The following is a 25,623-nucleotide window of genomic DNA, read 5'->3' on the forward strand; positions in this document are numbered from 1 at the left end:
ATGCGTGCACGTGGTTTGAGGTGTGTTTTAAAATGGCAGTTTAGGAGTTTATGCGGCTCTATTTCCAACAAAGACGTTCCCTCGCCCATAATCTCCCGTTGCTCAGCAGTTTTGATACCTGTTATTAAACAAAGATGGCTGCAGTAGATTTATTCATGTTCCTTCGAATGCGGAATATACCTGAAAGTGTCATCAACAAACTAAAAGAAGACAAGGTGAGGAAACTTATTAACTTTTATATAAAGTAAGAAATAGCCTACTTTTAATGTTGCTATTTTACTGTAGGAAATACCATTTAGCAAACGTTTTGCTTTTTACAGATCGACACCAATGTCATAGGCATTATGACAGATAAGGAGTTAAGCAAGTATATCGAAAGATATGGGGATCGACTTGCGCTCAGAGCATTTTGCCGTCAAAGAACTGTGACAAACGAAGAGTCGGGTGGAGCCGAGACAGTGAAGTCCTCCCTCATGCAGAAATTAAGAGACAGGTTAAGAACTCCTAATACTGTACAAGGCACCGCTACTGGCCAAAAAAATGCAGCCAAAATCACCCGGCGGGTTGAAATGGGATGGCTCCTCTTTGAGAGTGGAATGTATCACCAGGTTAGAACGAGAAAAGGAGGAGGATCACGGAATCTGTCGGTCCAGGAATCAGTGACTATGGGTGAAGTGTTGGAGACAGGCAAATGCTTGTTTTTTGCAAATGGGCATTCATCAAAAGGACTGATAGAAGACTTCGAGTTTGACATTTGTGATTACAGTCACAGTCCTGTGCCCCGTGAAGTCACGGTGGGCCAGCTGTACGAACAGACTAAACTAAAAATGCTACTCGTCTACACAGCCACCAAGCCTAACAACATTCTACTTCTCTCTGATGAATCATCGGACATGGAGCCAACACAGAAAACGCCGCTGAAGGTAATTATCCTCTGCCACATTTGTGATATCAATACATAGATTACTGTAGGTATTCCATTTATATTGATTGCATGCGTCGCCAGGCTCTGCTTTTTATCCACAGACTTATCAGATTTAATGTTTTATTATCTCTAGCAGGGGTGTCAAAAGTGTGCCCCGGAGGCCATTTGCGGCCCACAGCTAATGTTTTAAAGGCCCACGTCACATTCTAAAAATACTAATCAAATAAACAAAAAATAACAAAAGTGGAATGAAAAAGTTTAGAGGTGAAATGTAATTTAGAAAAAGGTGCACTGTTGACTAATAAAACAAAGCTGTTTTTTCTTTAAAACTGTCATTGCTCAAAACATAATATTGAATGAAAATGTATGTTTTTATGAATTATTGAACTATCCTAGGCAGCCGAGATAGGCTCCAGCACCCCCTGTGATCCGGAAAGGGACAAGCAGTAGAAAATGGATGGATGGATGGATGTTTGTTTGCCACAAAAAACATAGTTTTGTTTGACAAAAAGGGTATAAAACAAACAAACGAAAATGTATGTATGCCCTGGCACACCATTATCATCATTTCATGACCCAAGCAAAAAAGTGTTTACACTTTTATACTGAAATAAATACACCTACCACTTATTAAATAATAATACAGAAACAAATTAAGTTAGAATCCATGAAGGAAAGAAGAATGTGAATGAATGTTTATAACTGAAGACATTTACATATGCATTAAAATGTGTTTTCTTTTGTATTATTTGTTTAATGGATTAAGTAACGTCGATAACAACCTTTTTCCAAAACACAGTACAGAATGTGAGATATAACAGGATAATGCATACATTTATAATTTGTTTTAAAAAGCTTACAAAAAAGTGGAACCCCCAAAATTTAGTGTGGGGCCCCATTTTGAAAATTCCTAGCGCCAATACTCATTATGGTTGTGTGCCATACCTGTCTCATATGACGGATATGATGTTGATATTCACGTTTGCTTTCTTACCTGTGGTCTTATTCAATGTAATCTGTACTTTCACAGATGTCTTTTTTTTAGGATAAATCTAGTGTCTTATTTCTATGTCAAGTCTGTATAAGCTCACAATGTGCTGCTCACAATTTGCTGCTCACCGTTTTATAGGCTAGGTCTAGGACAATGAAGACACGATCCTTGAGGAACAAGACCAGGAGACTCAATGAAGTGGATCATCCAGAGAGCTCCTCTGATTTAGATCTATCTCCAAGTGGCTCAATGCAGCAAAACCGTGAACAAGTAAGCACTCGTATTGCATTTTTATGGAACCAGTCTGTGCTAAACAGTACTGAACTTGTGTTGTCTGAAGATTTTATTGTACCAAAATGTTCAGTATTCATTAAAATTCAAACATATTTTTATAGTTATAGTTTCCTGTAGTGTCATTTAAATTAAATCTGCATGACACAGGAGCTATGTTTATTATAAATCACAGGTGAAATATATGAGGGCACAGAAATGGCCTTTAAGAAACCATAATTTATAGTTTTAGTTTTAAATCTGCAGTTAAGATGGAAGTCTGCGAATGCTTTAAATGTTATCCTACATTAAGTAAAAATGCATACACCAAATAATTTACTCAGGTGCAGAGTGTTATAGTCACATGAATATATATAGCAGCTTCCATCCATCAATCCATTTTCTACCGCTTGTCCCTTTTCGGATCGCGGGGGTTGCTGGTGCCTATCAGCTGCATTTGGGCGGAAGGTGGGGTACACCCTGGACAAGTTGCCACCTCATCACAGATAGACAGACAACATTCACATTCACACACTAGGGCCAATTTAGTGTTGCCAATCAACCTATCCCCAGGTGCATGTCTTTGGAAATGAGAGGAAGCCGGAGTACCCGGCAGCTTGGATGAGATTATTCAAACTATAGATAATATGATAGGTTGATTGGCAACCCTAAATGGTCCCTAGTGTGTGAATGTGAGTGTGAATGTTGTCTGTCTATCTGTGTTGGCCCTGTGATGAGGTGGCGACTTGTCCAGGGTGTACACTGCCTTCCGCCCAATTGTAGCTGAGTAGGCACCAGCGCCCCCCGCCACCCTAAAGGGAATAAGCGGTAGAAAATGGATGGATGGATGGATAATACATTTGTTTGTTTTCTTGTTTTTTATATGAAATGATCAATAGAGAAGAGAGACAATCAGCCAGTCAAGATCAGCAACTCCTGAGATGGGTAACACAGAGCTCCTGCATACACAACCTACTGAGGATGTTGGCAGTCATACTCAGCAGTCAACAAGAAGGCATGGATCTGAAGATGACTGTTTAACGCCTGTGCCAAGTCAAGATGCAGACCAGTTGTTAAGTGATGTCTCAGATTCCCCTCTTAATCCTGCCATTCAACAATCTCTTGAGGACTCTGAAGTGAAGTTTGGACCCATTGTTGGTGATGATAGTGATTCTCAAGACACCACACTTCCCTGGAATCCACATGACTTGAGCAGCATGCAGGTACAATGTAGCACGAACGTCTTACAGTCCTGTAAAATTGTTACATTTTACATTTTTAAAATGTACAAAAACTGTAACATTACCATCCGAAGATCTTTCATCCTAAGCATATGTTTTTAGATTCATGTTTCATCCAAACATTCCAAAACTCATTTGTAATTTAATGCATCGTTGTATGAAATAGAAAAGCGGCAAATCTAAAACCACAACATTATCACCATTTTTGCATGCTATTTGATACATTGATTGTCAAAATCTTTGATTCTTTTCTGTTCACAAAAGGATTAATCAATCAATAATCACACCTAATTACCTTTTTAAAATATCTTGCAGCATTCCACATTCAATGATGGTCCTGTATCATCAAGCTGTCTTCCAGCATCACCAGATCCATTTGACAAAGAAATCCTTATTTTGAAATTAAGACGAGTAAACATAGTCGATTATGTCCTTAATGTCTTCATGGAACCAAAAGTACTGAATGCTCGTCTAAGAATGGAGTTTACAAATGAGAAAGCTATGGACAGTGATGGTGTGTCAAGAGAGGCGTACTCCGCATTCTGGGACCACTTCTTGGACCAGTGTGAGGGGGAAGATGAACGAGTACCCAGGCTACGACCAGACTATTCTGAGAAGAAATGGCAAGCGCTCGGAAGAGTGTGGTTGAAAGGATACCTGGACCACAAAATCCTACCAATCAGACTGTCACCAGCCTTTGTTCTTGCCTGTTGTAAAGGAGTTAGCTCAGTGGATGAAGAACTATTAATGATGTCATTTGCCAGATTTCTTTCAGAAAATGAGCGTGTGTCGCTTGAAAAAGCACTACAGGGTACCATTGATGAAACTGTTGAGGAGGACTTACTTGATGTCTTCTCCAGAATGGGCTCACACTGCCTGCCCCCTAAAAACAATTTACGGGCTGCTATTTTAACAATGGCCCACAAAGCTCTTCTTCAAGAGCCAAAGTTTATAATTGACTGTTTCCACTCCAGTGTTCATAATGCTATGCCAACGCTCATAACCACAGACAACATAATGGAGATATATGAATCTAAGAGGCCAACTAACAAGAAAGTGGCCCAGATGATAAAATCATCACTTGAAAGCCTAAATCCACAAGAGCAGACTGCTCTTAACCACCTGCTACGGTATGTGAGAAGCATCGACCAAAGAAAATTGGAGATTTTCTTACGCTTCTGCACAGGATCTACTGTGCTGTGCAGACACAATTGAAGTCATTTTTAACACATTGTGTGGTTTAAGTCGCAGGCCTGTAGCACACACATGTGGAGCAGTTCTTGAGTTACCATGCACTTACATCACATACCCTGAGTTTCGCAAAGAATTTGATAATGTCTTGTCTGGTGACTGCTTCACAATGGATATTGTGTAGTGAATGGAAAGCACATCTATCTTCTACACTGAGTTTTGCATGTGTCTGATGCAAAACTGTTTCTACAGATTTTCATTTATTGTTCTTATTAAAACAGAGACCGTTTACATTTTTTAAATTGTTTTATTTTCTTATTTTTTTCTGTAAATTGTTAGTACATTGAGATTCAGTTTTTTTTCCACAAGACAGTTTAATAATTTTGATAAGTCAGCAGGGTCTGTTCTCATAGGTAAATGTCCCTTTTTGTACAATTATTACATTTTCATGTGCATCTTTTATACAATTGTTATTCTGAATAATGTTCAGAATTTATGTCGTCATTCAACAAACAAGTTCATGTTCAATGCAAGTACAATACATTTCAAATGGTTGTTCAGTTCTGTTCATTTCCTCTTTCATGTCCTGCCTTGTTTCTCTTTGCAGTCAGTGTGCATATAGTGACATATCAATCCTATTTGCACCTCAGTTTTGCTGCAAAATGTTCTTAATGTTTGTGGCATAGCACTGTTCAAGTGTAGTCAGTGTGGACATGTTGTAGCTCTGAATAATCTGAATAAAAATCCATCTCAAATTAGAGAGTTGACGTTATCTCATTCCTCAAGTGAAGGTACAAATCCAATGCCTGATAAGCATCAGCTGGAAGATGCAGCTGTGACTCTGCCATCAGAATGTTGCAGATGTTGTAGATGTCTGTGTCACATGGCACTGTTGGTCGAAATGTGCAGTTACTCTGACACAACTGTACATCAGCTCTGTCCACTGGGGAAATGCAATCACAAGTTGTGTAGAGTTCTGGGAACATGTACATGATTCGGGGGCGACCACTGGGCACCCTGTCATTCTTTGATGGTCTGATGACATGTGCATCCCACACATTGATGGTCTCGTCTAATTCATCCTGGAAAAACAGTACAGAGAGAAAGAAAAGTACATTAATATGCAATTTGTTATTCTCTTCATCAATCAATCAATCAATGTTTACTTATATAGCCCTAAATCACTAGTTCATGTGCTCTTTAATTTAGTTATGAGATTACTTCAAATAAATTATGTTAAATCTTGAGGTTTTTGATGACGTTAGGAGAAAATGAGTGGAAAAGGCCAAATATAAATATATAAATTAATAAACATAAATGAATAAAAACAGTTTGCTGCCCACTATGCTTGTACAGGGGCGTGGGGGTTATTAGGGCTACCAAACCCCCCGACACTGATGATGAATTAATAGGGTATTGTAGGACACCAATAACAGTAATTAAGAAGACACATAGACATGAGACACAAGTGCTAATATTCACACCCACTGTCTGCTCATGGAAGGATGTTAAAAGACAAAAACGAAAATGTAATTCAGTAGTTTTTCCATTAGATAGCACTGTTGTACTGTTGATTCATTCCATCTCTGCAGCCCGCTTGTAAAAAAGAGATGCACTTGCTATATTACATGTGTGTGCATGCCAGTCAATAAAAACATCAGAAAATGGATAAAACAATGCATTGTCGCTTACCTGAATGAATCTCATAAAGCAGAACTGAATTACACCTCGGTCCAAGTATGTACCACCGAACAAACCACGGTCCTTCAGGTCAGTGAACATAGAGATATAGAACTCCATTGATTCTCTTCTGAGGAAACCCCACCAACTCTCTATGCGCTGATTTGCTGTGCTTGCCCCTTCGATGTAGCTGTCAATACCAGAACCGTCATCAATGTTGCGACGGAGAAAACGCTGAAAGTCTCTGACTTTAACATTTTCAGTGCCCCGATCGCCTCTGACAATCCTCGGACAACCACCAAATTTCTTCACTGCCTCCATATAGTAGCCTCCAATGATTTTTGGGTCACTGCTGGTCGTAAATGCATTCATCCAGATAATTTTCCGGGAAAATCCGCCAATACAGCCGTTTATACAGATACCAAATGGTTTCAGTTTGTCATAAGAGTCAAAGTGCCAAATATAATTGGGCCCTTTTGCGAAATAGTTGCGACGATGGAGCCGTCTCCTTGCTCTGAGTTCAACACCCCTCGGGTCAAGTTCTTTAAGAATTAAGCGTACTTCTTCTTTCTTGACGTGTAATCCATCCTCCTTGCATTTAGTGTACATCCACCTATATCCACACAGCAGGCCACTTGTTTGTAACTGCTGCTGAATGAAATCTACCACGCGATCCAAAGAGGTGTATCCTTTGCGCCGAAACAGACTACATGCCTTCATAATTCGTTTTAAATGTCTTTCAGACACAATATACCGATGACGACTTGCAAGCAGGCTTCACGGTGGCAGAGGGGTTAGTGCGTCTGCCTCACAATACGAAGGTCCTGCAGTCCATCCATCCATCCATTTTCTACCGCTTATTCCCTTTCGGGGTCGCGGGGGGCGCTGACGCCTATCTCAGCTACAATCGGGCGGAAGGCGGGGTACACCCTGGACAAGTCGCCACCTCATCGCAGGGCCAACACAGATAGACAGACAACATTCACACTCACATTCACACACTAGGGCTGATTTAGTGTTTCCAATCAACCTATCCCCAGGTGCATGTCCTGGGTTCAAATCCAGGCTCGGGATCTTTCTGTGTGGAGTTTGCATGTTCTCCCCGTGAATGCGGGGGTTCCCTCCGGGTACTCCGGCTTCCTCCCACTTCCAAAGACATGCACCTGGGGATAGGTTGATTGGCAACACTAAATTGGCCCTAGTGTGTGAATGTGAGTGTGAATGCTGTCTGTCTATCTGTGTTGGCCCTGCGATGAGGTGGCGACTTGTCCAGGGTGTACCCCGCCTTCTGCCCGATTGTAGCTGAGATAGGCGCCAGCGCCCCCCGCGACCCCGAAAGGGAATAAGCGGTAGAAAATGTCCTTACAATGAAGTCCGAGTTGGAAATACAGCCGAATTTACGGAGCCCCTAAAGGGACATGGGGATTTTTTTTTTAGACATGTATCTCGTGCGCACGAGAAACTATCTCGTGGCCACGAGAAACTTTCTCGTGGCCACGAGAAACTTTCTATAAAAAAAATAAAAACATTTCTTTTTTTTTTTTTTAAATAAAAAGTTTCTTGTCCAGGGTGTACCCCGCCTTCCGCCCGATTGCAGCTGAGATAGGCGCCAGCGCCCCCCGCGACCCCAAAAAAGGGAATACGCGGTAGGAAATGGATGGATGGATGGAAGTTTCTCGTGCGCACGAGGCACGAGATAGTTTCTCGTGCGCACGAGATACATGTCTAAAAAAAAAAATCCCCATGTCCCTTTAGGGGCTCCGTAAATTCGGCTGTATTTCCAACTCGGACTTCATTGTAAGGACATTTTCTACCGCTTATTCCCTTTCGGGGTCGCGGGGGGCGCTGGCGCCTATCTCAGCTACAATCGGGCAGAAGGCGGGGTACACCCTGGACAAGTCGCCACCTCATCGCAGGGCCAACACAGATAGACAGACAACATTCACACTCACATTCACACACTAGGGCCAATTTAGTGTTGCCAATCAACCTATCCCCAGGTGCATGTCTTTGGAAGTGGGAGGAAGCCGGAGTACCCGGAGGGAACCCACGCATTCACGGGGAGAACATGCAAACTCCACACAGAAAGATCCCGAGCCTGGATTTGAACCCAGGACTGCAGGACCTTCGTATTGTGAGGCAGACGCACTAACCCCTCTGCCACCGTGAAGCCTGCTTGCAAGTCGTCATCGGTATATTGTGTCTGAAAGACATTTAAAACGAATTATGAAGGCATGTAGTCTGTTTCGGCGCAAAGGATACACCTCTTTGGATCGCGTGGTAGATTTCATTCAGCAGCAGTTACAAACAAGTGGCCTGCTGTGTGGATATAGGTGGATGTACACTAAATGCAAGGAGGATAGATTACACGTCAAGAAAGAAGAAGTACGCTTAATTCTTAAAGAACTTGACCCGAGGGGTGTTGAACTCAGAGCAAGGAGACGGCTCCATCGTCGCAACTATTTCGCAAAAGGGCCCAATTATATTTGGCACTTTGACTCTTATGACAAACTGAAACCATTTGGTATCTGTATAAACGGCTGTATTGGCGGATTTTCCCGGAAAATTATCTGGATGAATGCATTTACGACCAGCAGTGACCCAAAAATCATTGGAGGCTATTATATGGAGGCAGTGAAGAAATTTGGTGGTTGTCCGAGGATTGTCAGAGGCGATCGGGGCACTGAAAATGTTAAAGTCAGAGACTTTCAGCGTTTTCTCCGACGCAACATTGATGACGGTTCTGGTATTGACAGCTACATCGAAGGGGCAAGCACAGCAAATCAGCGCATATAGAGTTGGTGGGGTTTCCTCAGAAGAGAATCAATGGAGTTCTATATCTCTATGTTCACTGACCTGAAGGACCGTGGTTTGTTCGGTGGTACATACTTGGACCGAGGTGTAATTCAGTTCTGCTTTATGAGCTTCATTCAGGTAAGCGACAATGCATTGTTTTATCCATTTTCTGATGTCTTTATTGACTGGCATGCACACACATGTAATATAGCAAGTGCATCTCTTTTTTACAAGCGGGCTGCAGAGATGGAATGAATCAACAGTACAACAGTGTCATCTAATGGAAAAACTACTGAATTACATTTTCGTTTTTGTCTTTTAACATCCTTCCATGAGCAGACAGTGGGTGTGAATATTAGCACTTGTGTCTCATGTCTATGTGTCTTCTTAATTACTGTTATTGGTGTCCTACAATACCCTATTAATTCATCATCAGTGTCGGGGGGTTTGGTAGCCCTAATAACCCCCACCCCCCCGTACAAGCATAGTGGGCAGCAAACTGTTTTTATTCATTTATGTTTATTAATTTATATATTTATATTTGGCCTTTTCCACTCATTTTCTCCTAACGTCATCAAAAACCTCAAGATTTAACATAATTTATTTGAAGTAATCTCATAACTAAATTAAAGAGCACATGAAGAGAATAACAAATTGCATATTAATGTACTTTTCTTTCTCTCTGTACTGTTTTTCCAGGATGAATTAGACGAGACCATCAATGTGTGGGATGCACATGTCATCAGACCATCAAAGAATGACAGGGTGCCCAGTGGTCGCCCCCGAATCATGTACATGTTCCCAGAACTCTACACAACTTGTGATTGCATTTCCCCAGTGGACAGAGCTGATGTACAGTTGTGTCAGAGTAACTGCACATTTCGACCAACAGTGCCATGTGACACAGACATCTACAACATCTGCAACATTCTGATGGCAGAGTCACAGCTGCATCTTCCAGCTGATGCTTATCAGGCATTGGATTTGTACCTTCACTTGAGGAATGAGATAACGTCAACTCTCTAATTTGAGATGGATTTTTATTCAGATTATTCAGAGCTACAACATGTCCACACTGACTACACTTGAACAGTGCTATGCCACAAACATTAAGAACATTTTGCAGCAAAACTGAGGTGCAAATAGGATTGATATGTCACTATATGCACACTGACTGCAAAGAGAAACAAGGCAGGACATGAAAGAGGAAATGAACAGAACTGAACAACCATTTGAAATGTATTGTACTTGCATTGAACATGAACTTGTTTGTTGAATGACGACATAAATTCTGAACATTATTCAGAATAACAATTGTATAAAAGATGCACATGAAAATGTAATAATTGTACAAAAAGGGACATTTACCTATGAGAACAGACCCTGCTGACTTATCAAAATTATTAAACTGTCTTGTGGAAAAAAAACTGAATCTCAATGTACTAACAATTTACAGAAAAAAATAAGAAAATAAAACAATTTAAAAAATGTAAACGGTCTCTGTTTTAATAAGAACAATAAATGAAAATCTGTAGAAACAGTTTTGCATCAGACAAATGCAAAACTCAGTGTAGAAGATAGATGTGCTTTCCATTCACTACACAATATCCATTGTGAAGCAGTCACCAGACAAGACATTATCAAATTCTTTGCGAAACTCAGGGTATGTGATGTAAGTGCATGGTAACTCAAGAACTGCTCCACATGTGTGTGCTACAGGCCTGCGACTTAAACCACACAATGTGTTAAAAATGACTTCAATTGTGTCTGCACAGCACAGTAGATCCTGTGCAGAAGCGTAAGAAAATCTCCAATTTTCTTTGGTCGATGCTTCTCACATACCGTAGCAGGTGGTTAAGAGCAGTCTGCTCTTGTGGATTTAGGCTTTCAAGTGATGATTTTATCATCTGGGCCACTTTCTTGTTAGTTGGCCTCTTAGATTCATATATCTCCATTATGTTGTCTGTGGTTATGAGCGTTGGCATAGCATTATGAACACTGGAGTGGAAACAGTCAATTATAAACTTTGGCTCTTGAAGAAGAGCTTTGTGGGCCATTGTTAAAATAGCAGCCCGTAAATTGTTTTTAGGGGGCAGGCAGTGTGAGCCCATTCTGGAGAAGACATCAAGTAAGTCCTCCTCAACAGTTTCATCAATGGTACCCTGTAGTGCTTTTTCAAGCGACACACGCTCATTTTCTGAAAGAAATCTGGCAAATGACATCATTAATAGTTCTTCATCCACTGAGCTAACTCCTTTACAACAGGCAAGAACAAAGGCTGGTGACAGTCTGATTGGTAGGATTTTGTGGTCCAGGTATCCTTTCAACCACACTCTTCCGAGCGCTTGCCATTTCTTCTCAGAATAGTCTGGTCGTAGCCTGGGTACTCGTTCATCTTCCCCCTCACACTGGTCCAAGAAGTGGTCCCAGAATGCGGAGTACGCCTCTCTTGACACACCATCACTGTCCATAGCTTTCTCATTTGTAAACTCCATTCTTAGACGAGCATTCAGTACTTTTGGTTCCATGAAGACATTAAGGACATAATCGACTATGTTTACTCGTCTTAATTTCAAAATAAGGATTTCTTTGTCAAATGGATCTGGTGATGCTGGAAGACAGCTTGATGATACAGGACCATCATTGAATGTGGAATGCTGCAAGATATTTTAAAAAGGTAATTAGGTGTGATTATTGATTGATTAATCCTTTTGTGAACAGAAAAGAATCAAAGATTTTGACAATCAATGTATCAAATAGCATGCAAAAATGGTGATAATGTTGTGGTTTTAGATTTGCCGCTTTTCTATTTCATACAACGATGCATTAAATTACAAATGAGTTTTGGAATGTTTGGATGAAACATGAATCTAAAAACATATGCTTAGGATGAAAGATCTTCGGATGGTAATGTTACAGTTTTTGTACATTTTAAAAATGTAAAATGTAACAATTTTACAGGACTGTAAGACGTTCGTGCTACATTGTACCTGCATGCTGCTCAAGTCATGTGGATTCCAGGGAAGTGTGGTGTCTTGAGAATCACTATCATCACCAACAATGGGTCCAAACTTCACTTCAGAGTCCTCAAGAGATTGTTGAATGGCAGGATTAAGAGGGGAATCTGAGACATCACTTAACAACTGGTCTGCATCTTGACTTGGCACAGGCGTTAAACAGTCATCTTCAGATCCATGCCTTCTTGTTGACTGCTGAGTATGACTGCCAACATCCTCAGTAGGTTGTGTATGCAGGAGCTCTGTGTTACCCATCTCAGGAGTTGCTGATCTTGACTGGCTGATTGTCTCTCTTCTCTATTGATCATTTCATATAAAAAACAAGAAAACAAACAAATGTATTATCCATCCATCCATCCATTTTCTACCGCTTATTCCCTTTAGGGTGGCGGGGGGCGCTGGTGCCTACTCAGCTACAATTGGGCGGAAGGCAGTGTACACCCTGGACAAGTCGCCACCTCATCACAGGGCCAACACAGATAGACAGACAACATTCACACTCACATTCACACACTAGGGACCATTTAGGGTTGCCAATCAACCTATCATATTATCTATAGTTTGAATAATCTCATCCAAGCTGCCGGGTACTCCGGCTTCCTCTCATTTCCAAAGACATGCACCTGGGGATAGGTTGATTGGCAACACTAAATTGGCCCTAGTGTGTGAATGTGAATGTTGTCTGTCTATCTGTGATGAGGTGGCAACTTGTCCAGGGTGTACCCCACCTTCCGCCCAAATGCAGCTGATAGGCACCAGCAACCCCCGCGATCCGAAAAGGGACAAGCGGTAGAAAATGGATTGATGGATGGAAGCTGCTATATATATTCATGTGACTATAACACTCTGCACCTGAGTAAATTATTTGGTGTATGCATTTTTACTTAATGTAGGATAACATTTAAAGCATTCGCAGACTTCCATCTTAACTGCAGATTTAAAACTAAAACTATAAATTATGGTTTCTTAAAGGCCATTTCTGTGCCCTCATATATTTCACCTGTGATTTATAATAAACATAGCTCCTGTGTCATGCAGATTTAATTTAAATGACACTACAGGAAACTATAACTATAAAAATATGTTTGAATTTTAATGAATACTGAACATTTTGGTACAATAAAATCTTCAGACAACACAAGTTCAGTACTGTTTAGCACAGACTGGTTCCATAAAAATGCAATACGAGTGCTTACTTGTTCACGGTTTTGCTGCATTGAGCCACTTGGAGATAGATCTAAATCAGAGGAGCTCTCTGGATGATCCACTTCATTGAGTCTCCTGGTCTTGTTCCTCAAGGATCGTGTCTTCATTGTCCTAGACCTAGCCTATAAAACGGTGAGCAGCAAATTGTGAGCAGCACATTGTGAGCTTATACAGACTTGACATAGAAATAAGACACTAGATTTATCCTAAAAAAAAGACATCTGTGAAAGTACAGATTACATTGAATAAGACCACAGGTAAGAAAGCAAACGTGAATATCAACATCATATCCGTCATATGAGACAGGTATGGTACACAACCATAATGAGTATTGGCGCTAGGAATTTTCAAAATGGGGCCCCACACTAAATTTTGGGGGTTCCACTTTTTTGTAAGCTTTTTAAAACAAATTATAAATGTATGCATTATCCTGTTATATCTCACATTCTGTACTGTGTTTTGGAAAAAGGTTGTTATCGACGTTACTTAATCCATTAAACAAATAATACAAAAGAAAACACATTTTAATGCATATGTAAATGTCTTCAGTTATAAACATTCATTCACATTCTTCTTTCCTTCATGGATTCTAACTTAATTTGTTTCTGTATTATTATTTAATAAGTGGTAGGTGTATTTATTTCAGTATAAAAGTGTAAACACTTTTTTGCTTGGGTCATGAAATGATGATAATGGTGTGCCAGGGCATACATACATTTTTGTTTGTTTGTTTTATACCCTTTTTGTCAAACAAAACTATGTTTTTTTGTGGCAAACAAACATCCATCCATCCATCCATTTTCTACTGCTTGTCCCTTTCCGGATCACAGGGGGTGCTGGAGCCTATCTCGGCTGCCTAGGATAGTTCAATAATTCATAAAAACATACATTTTCATTCAATATTATGTTTTGAGCAATGACAGTTTTAAAGAAAAAACAGCTTTGTTTTATTAGTCAACAGTGCACCTTTTTCTAAATTACATTTCACCTCTAAACTTTTTCATTCCACTTTTGTTATTTTTTGTTTATTTGATTAGTATTTTTAGAATGTGACGTGGGCCTTTAAAACATTAGCTGTGGGCCGCAAATGGCCTCCGGGGCACACTTTTGACACCCCTGCTAGAGATAATAAAACATTAAATCTGATAAGTCTGTGGATAAAAAGCAGAGCCTGGCGACGCATGCAATCAATATAAATGGAATACCTACAGTAATCTATGTATTGATATCACAAATGTGGCAGAGGATAATTACCTTCAGCGGCGTTTTCTGTGTTGGCTCCATGTCCGATGATTCATCAGAGAGAAGTAGAATGTTGTTAGGCTTGGTGGCTGTGTAGACGCGTAGCATTTTTAGTTTAGTCTGTTCGTACAGCTGGCCCACCGTGACTTCACGGGGCACAGGACTGTGACTGTAATCACAAATGTCAAACTCGAAGTCTTCTATCAGTCCTTTTGATGAATGCCCATTTGCAAAAAACAAGCATTTGCCTGTCTCCAACACTTCACCCATAGTCACTGATTTCTGGACCGACAGATTCCGTGATCCTCCTCCTTTTCTCGTTCTAACCTGGTGATACATTCCACTCTCAAAGAGGAGCCATCCCATTTCAACCCGCCGGGTGATTTTGGCTGCATTTTTTTGGCCAGTAGCGGTGCCTTGTACAGTATTAGGAGTTCTTAACCTGTCTCTTAATTTCTGCATGAGGGAGGACTTCACTGTCTCGGCTCCACCCTACTCTTCGTTTGTCACAGTTCTTTGACGGCAAAATGCTCTGAGCGCAAGTCGATCCCCATATCTTTCGATATACTTGCTTAACTCCTTATCTGTCATAATGCCTATGACATTGGTGTCGATCTGTAAAAAGCAAAACGTTTGCTAAATGGTATTTCCTACAGTAAAATAGCAACATTAAAAGTAGGCTATTTCTTACTTTATATAAAAGTTAATAAGTTTCCTCACCTTGTCTTCTTTTAGTTTGTTGATGACACTTTCAGGTATATTCCGCATTCGAAGGAACATGAATAAATCTACTGCAGCCATCTTTGTTTAATAACAGGTATCAAAACTGCTGAGCAACGGGAGATTATGGGCGAGGGAACGTCTTTGTTGGAAATAGAGCCGCATAAACTCCTAAACTGCCATTTTAAAACACACCTCAAACCACGTGCACGCATCCAAAGCTTTCTCGTGCGCACGAGAAACTCGTGGCCACGAGATAGTTTTTATTTAAAAACATTTTTTTTTAATTTTTTTGAATAAAAAGTTTCTCGTGCGCACGAGATACATGTCTAAAAAAAAATCTCCATGTCCCTTTAGGGGCTCCGTAAAATGCAGATTGGATTTTAACCTATTTAAAACATGTCATCAAAATTCTACAATTAATCTTAATCAGGAAAAATGACTAATGATGTTCCATAAAGTCTTTTTTTTAATTTTTCAAAAACATTCGAATTACCTAGTTTTTTTCTTCTTTTTTTCAGTTGAATTTTAAAGAGTCGAAATTTAAGATAAATTATGTTTCAAAATTTTATTTTCTTTTTTCCCTGTTTTCTCCTCTTTTAAACCATTTAATTAGGTGTTTTTTTTCATCATTTATTCTCTACAAAAAACCTTCCGTAAAAAAAAAATGTACTAAGGATTAACAGAAATACCCATTTTATATATATATATATGTAGATTATTTATTAAAGGTAAATTGAGAAAATTGAATATTTCTGGCAATTTTTTAAATTGTGTATCAAACTTGTAGCCCTTCGCGTGAATTGGTACTCAAGAAGTAGCTCCTGGTTTCAAAAAGGTTGGTGACCCCTGCTCTAAAGTAACAGTACTCTGACTTGAGTACAATTTGTGGCTACTCTACCCACCTCTGAATATATTTAGGATTGCACTCAGAACACGTAGGATGCAACGCATTACATATATTTTTTTAAAGACTGGGTTAAATAAAAGACTATTGAGTAAGAGGTTCCGTCTCGGTCCAGACTCCATATCAGAGGGCGGCGGTAATGCACACTACAAGGTGGCTTGCCAAACGCCATTAAACCAGAAAAGAAGAAGAAGGAAGTCTTTTATTTCGTTCACGGGAAGTTTGTGCGGAAGTTGTCGCAGCAGCTGTCTGGAGGAAAAAAGAAGAAGAGGAGGAAGAAGAGGTAGAAGTAGCAGAACTAGAAGTAGCCTAAATAGAACAAGAAGTAGCCGAAGCGTATAGATCCAACTTCCCCACACAAAATATCCGTGCAGATCAACGGTGCTTGGGCTTATCTTCGGCCGATATCAGCAACTCCTCCGCCGGCCTGGGGTCCTTGCGGTGAGTCGGTGCTGGTCGCTTATGTGCTGCTGGGGGAAAGGGGGGGTTGCCGTCTGCGCGCCAACACAAAATTTTTTCCTGTTTGTGTTTTCACAATAAAACTGTCGTTGTAGCTCAGGCTTGTCTTCATTAAGTGTTGGTCATACATGAAAATACGTTCATCTAACTGTTAGGTGTATGATTCACTTTCAGCTCCTTATATTCACTTTTGAACTGATCTCATCACTTATGTTTATACTATTACACTCATTTTGGAGGCGCAGTGGTAGTGACTTCCGGTCCAGACGACTAGCTTGTTAGCATGTTAGTTTGATAGCCTGATAGCTTGTTTGCTAGCAGCTCCAGTTTAACTCGGGCGCTGCACGCCGAGCTCAGCAGCCCCCCAGCGGCCACGCTGACGCTACGCAGCCCCCATCTGATTGGTAGAATTACTAGGTGTTTGTTTTCAGAGGAGCTAATAGGTTGCTGTTAGTGTCAAGTGTTTCAAGAATGCTTTTAAATATGCTAATTACAATAAAAGTAGTCCTCCCAAAAAGAGTTAGTCTGCTGTCATAGAGGTTAAAGGTGAGTCCTGTTGTCCGCAGGGCGATGGCGAGGTCGAGTCACAGCGAGCATGTCCTCCAGCAGCTCAACAACCAGCGCGAGTGGGGCTTCCTGTGCGACTGCCTCATCGCAATCGATGACATCTACTTCCGGGCTCACAAGGCAGTGCTAGCGGCCTGCAGCTCCTACTTCAGGATGATGTTTATCCGCGACCAGCAGGGAGCGGCGCGACTCGACCTCAGCAACATGCAGATCAGTGCCGAGTGCTTCGACCTCATCCTGCAGCTGATGTACCTTGGCCGCATTGTGGCAGGCAGCTACGACTTTGACCACCTCAAAGCGTCGATGGCGTACTTACAGATGTACTACATCCCTGACTCCCTGGATGACCTGAGGGACAACCACGCCCCAAATTTCGCCCCGTGTTCATCAGCGTCCTTGTCCAGCTCGTCAACGGTGACCTCTGGCGGGAAGATGATGTTTGGCGTCCGCATGTACGAGCGGCAGAAACCTGCGCCTGCTCAGGAACTGAATCGCCTCGCCAGAACCATCAGCAGGTCCGAAGTGGGCGTGGCAGAAGACGGACCCAGCCTGCCCGTCTTGGTTGTGGATGGGGGTGCAGAGCAACCGTGTGACCTGAGGAAGAGGAATGCGGGACGGAGCTCCGCCCTGAAGGAACGCCCTCGCTTTGGCCGGACATTTACCTGCGATGACTGTGGATTTGTCTTCAGCTGTGAGAAACTTCTAATTGAGCACATCCTGACCTGCACCAACAGGAAGACTTACCAGCCGGGCCAAAGCGGAGACGCGGATGCCGCTGTCACGGCCGAGAGCTCTGCCTCTGACAGTGCGGAGGAACACAGAGCACTCTCTGACCTGTGCTCGCTAGCGGTGGGGACAAACAGTGAGGCGGAATCTACCCGCTGTGTTTCCATCAAGACAGAACCGCCTGACAGCCCGCTGGCAGAGGCCCATTGCGTCGACGGCGCCGTTCTGGCGTCTGCTGACGTAGGAAAAGCTGCGCCAAATGAAGGAGGTGGAACACTCTTAGAAGAGGCGGCCAGCGTTTCTGCCGTGGACATGCCGCTTTGCGATGCTTCTGGAACATCGGCTCAGTTTTTTGAGGTGAAAGAAGAGGAGAGCGAGGTCGCCCCCTGCGAGTTGTGTGGGACTTTACTAAGCGAAGATGACAAGTCGGCGCACTACCTGTCCAGTCACATGGGCCACATCTGCGCTTGCGGGAGGTGTGGCCAAGTGCTGATCAAAGGCCGCCAACTGCAGGAGCACGCCGAGCGCTGCGCCGAGACCCTCGGTGGTGAGTCGGACTCACACGACGAGGATGAGCCTCACGCCGTGGAAGAGGGGGCGGAGCTTGCCTGCCCTCACTGCGGCCTGCCCTTCCTCAGCGAGAGCCTAGCGCTGGAACACGCCTTGTCCTGTCACGACCCCGACCTCTTCCGCGGCGGGCCAGACCATCGCCGCAAACATTTCTGCACCATCTGCGGCAAAGGCTTCTACCAGCGCTGCCACCTGCGCGAGCACTACACCGTGCACACCAAAGAGAAGCAGTTCACCTGCCAGACGTGCGGCAAGCGCTTTCTGCGTGAGCGCCAGCTGCGGCTGCACACGGACATGCACCGCGGAGTGGCGCGCTACGTCTGCCCCGTGTGCGACCAGGGCACCTTCCTCAAGCATGACCATGTCAGGCACATGATTTCGCACCTGGCGGCGGGGGAGACCATTTGCCAGGTGTGCTTTCAGATCTTTCCTGGCGGCGAGCAGCTGGAGGAGCACATGGACGTCCACCTGTACGTGTGTGGTGTGTGCGGACAGAAGTTCCGCCTTCGCAAGGACATGCGCAGTCATTACAACCAGAAACACGCCAGGAGGCTGTAAGACCGTTGTCAGCGCCGTTGTCTCTTCTGTGACACGTCATTAGTCACTGAGCTATTGTGGGTGGGGCAAAGACCACACTGCATCCTTGTGGACTTGAAAGGGTTGGCATGTGATAATAATGATCTATTCACATTTTTAATAAATGTCACTTTGTCAACAAGTTTTTATACACACACACTTTGTGCACAGTATATGATATGTGTCTTGATCAGGCTCAGCCCCCGCGGTCTTGTCAACCAATCGGGTTGAAGGAGACTTTGGATACCTGTCGAGTGGGCAATGCTCAATCAGAGTTCTAAAGTTAAAGTCCCAATGATTATCACACACACACTAGGTGTGGCGAAATTATTCTCTGCATTTGACCCATCACCCTTGATCACCCCCTGGGAGGTATGAGTCCAAATATTGGATCAGCTGTCCATCACGATTGTAGTAGGGCTGTTGACCAGACATGTACCCCGCCTGTCACCCAAAGGCCACTGGGTTAGACTCCAGCTCATCATTACTCCTTTTTTTATAGCGATCAATGTTTGCATAGCAGCATATCATAGCAATGACACAATAACACTTCCAGGTGTTCTGGTTATTCTGTAAGTACATATATATTGTCATTGCTGGAAATCTCTTGTTTAACATGTCAATATGTGTATCAGCAGCTAACGGCATTAGCATGTCATTGACATTGATATGTGGAAACTTCCAGAATTGGTCAATCAAAGATTTGTGAAAAAGGTTGATTTAAGCTCGTACAAGAGCATATTTTGTCTTCCTTTGGCTCTACGCTTTGGCCAATGCGTTCAACAAACTTAACTGTCCAAACAGTAGCTGAGGTCAGGGGTCAAAGGAATGGATTTATGTAGCAGCGGCGAGCTTTGTAGGCCTTAATAGATGGCGTCCTCGTGCTTCATCATATTGCTACCCGCTGCAGGCTCGGGGTGGCAAAAAGGAAGAGACGATGACCGACATCCATGCCCCAGGTCAGTCACGCACTGCAGAAGTCGAGGGACCATGACACAACCTTTGACCCTATGCCTTCAACTACATTTTCCACAGAGCACGTGGCTCTGGAATGTGACGCTGTTGAAGCAGGGGACATCGAACATTTCCTCATGGACACCAGAGTGGTCTTGAAGAGGGTGGTGACCAACGTATGAGCAAAACAGGTAAGGTATCACTTGCAACGCTGCTGCCTCCGGGTGGTTTTAACCATGGCGTGACATTTTCCCCCTGCAGGCATCCTCACAGCCCCCGTCAAAGGTCTTTATTTTACCTTTACCGGCATATATGGAGTCACGGGTGCTGACGGACAGCGTTTGCCATCTATGACAACAAGAACCACTAACAACATGGTTCTAGTAATGCAGGCAGGAGACAAAGTTTGGGTCACCTTGTGGGCCAACCAGAGTATGTTTGGCCAGGGACAACTCAGCTCTTTAAGTTTCTTCCAACATCTCTATGTAGGACTGTTGCTAGGAATAATGGGCCACCTGAAAGTGTATGTGTGTGGGCCTCTCTACCCTAGTCATTACCACCTTAAATGTTTAGTGTTCTTGACTTTGCTTGGTGAAATACACCTAATTTGTTTCCTTTTTTTAAACAATTAACCAGTTAACACGTCAGAGTATTATCATGAGAAGTTGTCTTTGAACAATTTTTGTATTTAGGCTATTCAAATTTCCCACAAATAACACATTTTACAAAACCATAGCATCCATCCATCAATCCATTTTCTATCGCTTGTGCACTTTTTAATGAATTCACCTTCTATTATTGGCTTTACCACCCTAGCAACATACTTGCCAACCCTCAAGATTTTTCCGTGAGATTCACGAATTTCAGTGCACCTCCCGACAATCTACCGGTGCAACCATTCTCCCGAATTTGTCCCAATTTTCACCCAGCCGACATTATTAAGGGCATGCCGTGACTGCACTGCCTTTAATGCCTCGATTGATTGATTGATTGATTGATTGGTTAAAACTTTTATTAGTAGATGGCACAGTTCAGTACATATTCAGTACAATTGACTGCTAAATGATAACGCCCCAATAAGTTTTTGAACTTGTTTAAGTCGGGGTCCACGTTAATCAATTCAACAGTGGTTCTCAACCTTTTTTCAGTGATGTACCCCCTGTGAACATTTTTTTAATTCAAGTACCCCCTAATCAGAGCAAAGCATTTTTGGTTGGAAAACAAGAGATAAAAAAGTAAAATGCAGCACTGTGTCATCAGTTTCTGATTTATTAAATTGTATAACAGTGCAAAATATTGCTCATTTGTTGTGGTCTCCCGTGAACTATTTGAAAAAAAAGATATAAAAATAACTAAAACACTTCAATTCAATTATAAATAAAGATTTGTACACATAGAAGTAATCATCAACTTAAAGTGCCCTCTTTGGGGATTGTAAATGAGATCCATCTAGATTCATGAACTTAATTCTAAACATTTCTTCACAAAAAAATAAATCTATAACATCAATATTTAGGAACATGTCCACAAAAAATCTAGCTGCCAACACTGAATATTGCATTGTTGCATTTCTTTTTTTTCCTTTTTTTTTCTTTTTTTTTTCAGTTTATGAACTTGCATTCATATTTTGTTGAAGTATTTATTATTCAACAAATATATTTATGAAGGATATTTGAAGTGCCGCTATTTTTTTGAATATTTTGAAAAAAAAATCTCACGTACCCCTTAGCATACCTAAGAGCAGTGGTTCTCAAATGGGGGTACACGTACCCCTGAGGGTACTTGAAGGTATGCCAAGGGGTACGTGAGATTTTTTAAAAAAAAATTCTAAAAATAGCAACCATTCAAAAATCCTTTATAAATATATTTATTGAATAATACTTCAACAAAATATGAATGCATAATTCATAAACTTGTGTACATGTTCCATAAATATTGATGTTTAAGATTTCATTTTTTGTGAAGAAATGTTTAGAATGAAGTTCATGAATCCAGATGGATCTCTATTACAATCCCCAAAGAGGGCACTTTAAGTTGATTACTTCTATGTGTACAAATCTTTGTTTATAATGGAATCACTTGTTGATTTTTCAAAAAAGTTTTTAGTTAATTTTATATCTTTTTTTCTAAATAGTTCAAGAAAGACCACTACAAATGAGCAATATTGTGCACTGTTATACAATTTAATAAATCAGAAACTGATGAGATAGTGCTGTATTTTACTTCCTTATCTTTTTTTTTTCAACCAAAAATGCTTTACTCTGATTACGGGGTACTTGAATTAAAAAAAAATGTTCACAGGGTGTACATCACTAAAAAAAGGTTGAGAACCACTGCCTTAGAGTACCCCCACGCGTACCCCCATTTGAGGACCACTGCTCTACCACATGTCATCGCAACCACTTTTACTTCACACAACCAGCGTGCCGGCTCAGTATTAAGTTGTATGAGGCTCGTGCAGATTCTTGTAAGCGACTGCAAAGCATACTTGGTCAACAGCCTTACAGGTCACACTGAGGGTGACCGTATAAACAACTTTAACACTGTTACAAATATGTGCCACACTGTTAACCCACACCAAAGAAGAATGACAAACACATTTCGGGAGAACATCTGCACCCTAACACAACTTAAACACAACAGAACAAATATCCAGAAAACCTTGCAACCCTAACTCTCCCGGGCTACAATATACACCCCCTCAACCGACGCAAGTAGGGAGGGTAGTTTGGTGGTAGCAGGGGGTGTATATTGTGCCCGTAAGAGTTAGGGCTGCATGGGACTCTGGGTATTTGTTCTGTTTTGTTTATGTTGTGTTACGGTGCGGATGTTCTCCCAAAATGTGTTTGTCATTCTTGTTTGGTGTGGGTTCACAGTGTAGCGCATATTTGTAACAGTGTTGAAGTTTTTTTTACGGCCACCCTCAGTGTGACCTGTGTAGCTGTTGATAAAATATGTCTTGCAATAAAACATGCGCGTCTCGCATAGCCAAATACAACATAACTGGGCTTGCACGCTGTTTGTGCAACATGTAGGTGACGCTACAGACAGTGCCTTCATAGCACCCCCTGAATATTGTTGGGTGGGAGAAAATCGCCAGGATTTCTAGAGGATGGATGCCCTGAAATTCAGGGGTCTCCCGGGAAAATGGGAGCGTTGGCAAGTATGACGCTGTCAAGCGCCGTTCATGCATTCATATTAAACTCGCAATTGGCCTGCGGGCCGCATGTTTGAGACCCCTGATTATTACAAATGATGCTCGGAAGGATTACCCACAATACTTCTCAGCCGGAAACATTAAAAAGACGACAATATGAACAAAGTAGTTAAGTTAAAGTTCCAATGATTGTCTCACACACACAATGTGTGGTGAAATTTGTCCTCTGCATTTGACTCATCCCCTTGTTCACCACCTGGGAGGTAAGGGGAGCAGTGAGCAGCAAGGGTGGCCACGCACGGGAAGTTGAAAGCTTTAGTAAATACTTTGTTAATATTGGACCAGATCTGAAGGAAAATATTCCACTTCCCGGGTCAGTTGAGGACAAAGATGACACCATAGATAGAAATCCCAACTCAATGTTCCTCATGCACGTGACAGAAGATGAAATAATCAAAACTGTGAATCAATGTAAATTCAAGACTCTCATTGGTTGTAACGGATTTCATTTGACATAATAATTGAAAAAAAACGTTATTGAAGAGATTTCAGAACCTTTAACGTATATCTTCCCTCCAATTTTTCATGTGTGAGCAAACCCTAAAACTCCTTGAGCATTCAGTGGTGCACATCTGAGCGACAATGCGCTTATCTTTTATTTTGATTTTGTGCGCGTCCTAGATTTGCCGTGCGCAGAGGACGCGTGAGCAGTGTGCAATTGCACGGGCGCATACCTTAGAGGGAACGTTGATTAGCTATCTATTATTTCAAGCATGCTAATTCCTGAACAAAATGGAAATAAAAGTTGTACCGACTTCTACAACTGGAGAAAAACACCTGTTTTCAACCCATATATCTGTTGTTTACTTTCACAATTTTCTAAAACTATTGAAGAATTATTCATCAGAGATTGGACAAAATCATTAACAAAAGTTGAACACTTGCTGACAACCAATACAGATAAAGAGCTAACATCTCGATATCAATGGCATTAATGGACATAACGAAAGAAATTACCAATGGTAAGCAATGTGCAGCTGCAGTAGTTAAGGACTTAAAAAGGAACTGCACTTTTTTGGGGAAGTTTGCCCATCATTTACAATCATTATGAGACATGACGACGGATGTTATTATTTATTTCTTTCATTCTAAATATTAAATATGTTCTATCAGTTTTTGGCATGGGGAATCAGTTTTTTGGCAAAAAAAGGAAGGCAAAGTACACACTGGCCAAGTCGCCACCTCATTACAGGGCCAACACAGATACATATTGTATAATTATCTGCTCTTTTGTCAAACTGCAGTGAAACTTGCCAAAGGACATGTAACCAAATATTAACATTGCTGTATGTATACTTTTGACCCAGCTGATTCGATCACATTTTCAGTAGACCCATAATGAATTCATAAAAGAACCAAACTCCATGAATGTTTTTGTGACCAACAAGTATGTGCTCCAATCACTGTGTCACAAAAAAATAAGAGTTGTAGAAATTACTGGAAATTCAAGACAGCCTTGACATTATGTTCTTTAAAAGTGTATGTAAACTTTTGACCACGACTGTATATACAGTACTCCCCTATCTCTAGTTGCGAGTTTGTTGCCATGCATGCCATGTCCTAGTGTTCCACGTATGTATTCTGGTCTTTCTGTTACTGAACCATGCCTAACGTTTGACCTGGCCTGTTGCCTCACGGATCTGTTACCTCTGCCTTTGTTTGGAACCTGCCTTCATGTGCACGGAACCCTGCCTTGAATAAACCCACCTGTGTCTGTTCTGCCAACTCTGCCTTTGAGTCCTCCTTCCACCAGCAAGCCATGAAAATGTATTTATCTTGTTTTTTCTCTGTTCTTAATACCTTTTTGTGTTTAGGATTATATAAATAATAAATACATATAAGGTTGATTGGCAACACTAAATTGGCCCTAGTGTGTGAATGTGAGTGTGAATGTTGTCTGTCTATCTGTGTTGGCCCTGCGATGAGGTGGCGACTTGTCCAGGGTGTACCCCGCCTTCCGCCCGATTGTAGCTGAGATAGGCGCCAGCGCCCCCCGCGACCCCGAAAGGGAATAAGCGGTAGAAAATGGATGGATGGATGGATAATATATTGGGCAGTACAGTGAAGGAGGGGTAACTGTGTCTGCCTCACAATACGAAGGTCCTGAGTAGTCCTGGGTTCAATCCCGGGCTCGGGATCTTTCTGTGTGGAGTTTGCATGTTCTCCCCGTGACTGCGTGGGTTCCCTCTGTGTACTCCGGCTTCCTCGCCCTTCCAAAAACATGCACCTGGGGATAGGTTGATTGGCAACAGTAAATGGTCCCTAGTGTGTGAATGTGAGTGTGAATGTTGTCTGTCTATCTGTGTTGGCCCTGCGATGAGGTGGCGACTTGTCCAGGGTGTACACCAACTTCTGCCCAATTGTAGCT

At 41.9% G+C, this 25,623-nt stretch overlaps 3 protein-coding genes across 6 annotated transcripts; 2 read left to right on the forward strand and 1 right to left on the reverse strand.

The window, feature by feature from the left end:
- LOC133553304 (uncharacterized) lies at positions 1-5,376 on the forward strand. 2 transcript variants are annotated; one of them, XM_061901356.1, is made up of 5 exons: positions 1-215; positions 321-923; positions 2,055-2,186; positions 3,086-3,409; positions 3,743-5,376. In XM_061901356.1, exons 1-5 carry the CDS (start codon positions 135-137, stop codon positions 4,640-4,642), a joined length of 2,040 nt encoding a protein of 679 aa, XP_061757340.1. In that variant the 5' UTR covers positions 1-134; the 3' UTR covers positions 4,643-5,376. The 2 variants fall into 2 exon arrangements, with proteins under 2 accessions (XP_061757340.1, XP_061757341.1); XM_061901357.1 differs by lacking the exon at positions 2,055-2,186.
- Positions 5,377-10,117: 4,741 nt separating this feature from the next.
- On the reverse strand, positions 10,118-15,538 carry LOC133553306 (uncharacterized). Of its 3 annotated transcripts, XM_061901360.1 has the most exons (5): positions 15,280-15,538; positions 14,572-15,174; positions 13,308-13,439; positions 12,085-12,408; positions 10,118-11,751 (listed from the first exon to the last, which is right to left on the reverse strand). In XM_061901360.1, exons 2-5 carry the CDS (start codon positions 15,019-15,021, stop codon positions 10,852-10,854), a joined length of 1,806 nt encoding a protein of 601 aa, XP_061757344.1. In that variant the 5' UTR covers positions 15,022-15,174; positions 15,280-15,538; the 3' UTR covers positions 10,118-10,851. The 3 variants fall into 3 exon arrangements, with proteins under 3 accessions (XP_061757344.1, XP_061757345.1, XP_061757346.1); XM_061901361.1 differs by having other exon boundaries at positions 14,572-15,538; XM_061901362.1 differs by lacking the exon at positions 13,308-13,439 and having other exon boundaries at positions 15,280-15,536.
- A 793-nt stretch (positions 15,539-16,331) lies between these two features.
- zbtb1 (zinc finger and BTB domain containing 1) lies at positions 16,332-19,241 on the forward strand. The gene is made up of 2 exons (XM_061901358.1): positions 16,332-16,627; positions 17,212-19,241. Exon 2 carries the CDS (start codon positions 17,216-17,218, stop codon positions 19,064-19,066), a length of 1,851 nt encoding a protein of 616 aa, XP_061757342.1. The 5' UTR covers positions 16,332-16,627; positions 17,212-17,215; the 3' UTR covers positions 19,067-19,241.
- Positions 19,242-25,623: the final 6,382 nt, after the last annotated feature.

This window comes from Nerophis ophidion, linkage group LG05, assembly GCF_033978795.1.
Source record: "Nerophis ophidion isolate RoL-2023_Sa linkage group LG05, RoL_Noph_v1.0, whole genome shotgun sequence".
NCBI lineage: Eukaryota > Metazoa > Chordata > Actinopteri > Syngnathiformes > Syngnathidae > Nerophis > Nerophis ophidion.

What these genes read in the sequence shown, in the direction of transcription:
- LOC133553304 (XM_061901356.1), top strand. Translation starts at nt 135, where the DNA reads ATGGCTGCAGTAGATTTATTCATGTTCCTTCGAATGCGGAATATACCT. An exon ending in CACAGAAAACGCCGCTGAAG is followed by an intron (nt 924 to 2,054) that starts GTAATTATCCTC and finishes ACCGTTTTATAG; the next exon opens with GCTAGGTCTAGGACAATGAA. An exon ending in TGCAGCAAAACCGTGAACAA is followed by an intron (nt 2,187 to 3,085) that starts GTAAGCACTCGT and finishes AATGATCAATAG; the next exon opens with AGAAGAGAGACAATCAGCCA.
- LOC133553306 (XM_061901360.1), bottom strand. Translation starts at nt 15,021, where the DNA reads ATGCAGAAATTAAGAGACAGGTTAAGAACTCCTAATACTGTACAAGGC. An exon ending in CACAGAAAACGCCGCTGAAG is followed by an intron (nt 13,440 to 14,571) that starts GTAATTATCCTC and finishes ACCGTTTTATAG; the next exon opens with GCTAGGTCTAGGACAATGAA. An exon ending in ATGACTTGAGCAGCATGCAG is followed by an intron (nt 11,752 to 12,084) that starts GTACAATGTAGC and finishes AATATCTTGCAG; the next exon opens with CATTCCACATTCAATGATGG.
- zbtb1 (XM_061901358.1), top strand. Translation starts at nt 17,216, where the DNA reads ATGGCGAGGTCGAGTCACAGCGAGCATGTCCTCCAGCAGCTCAACAAC.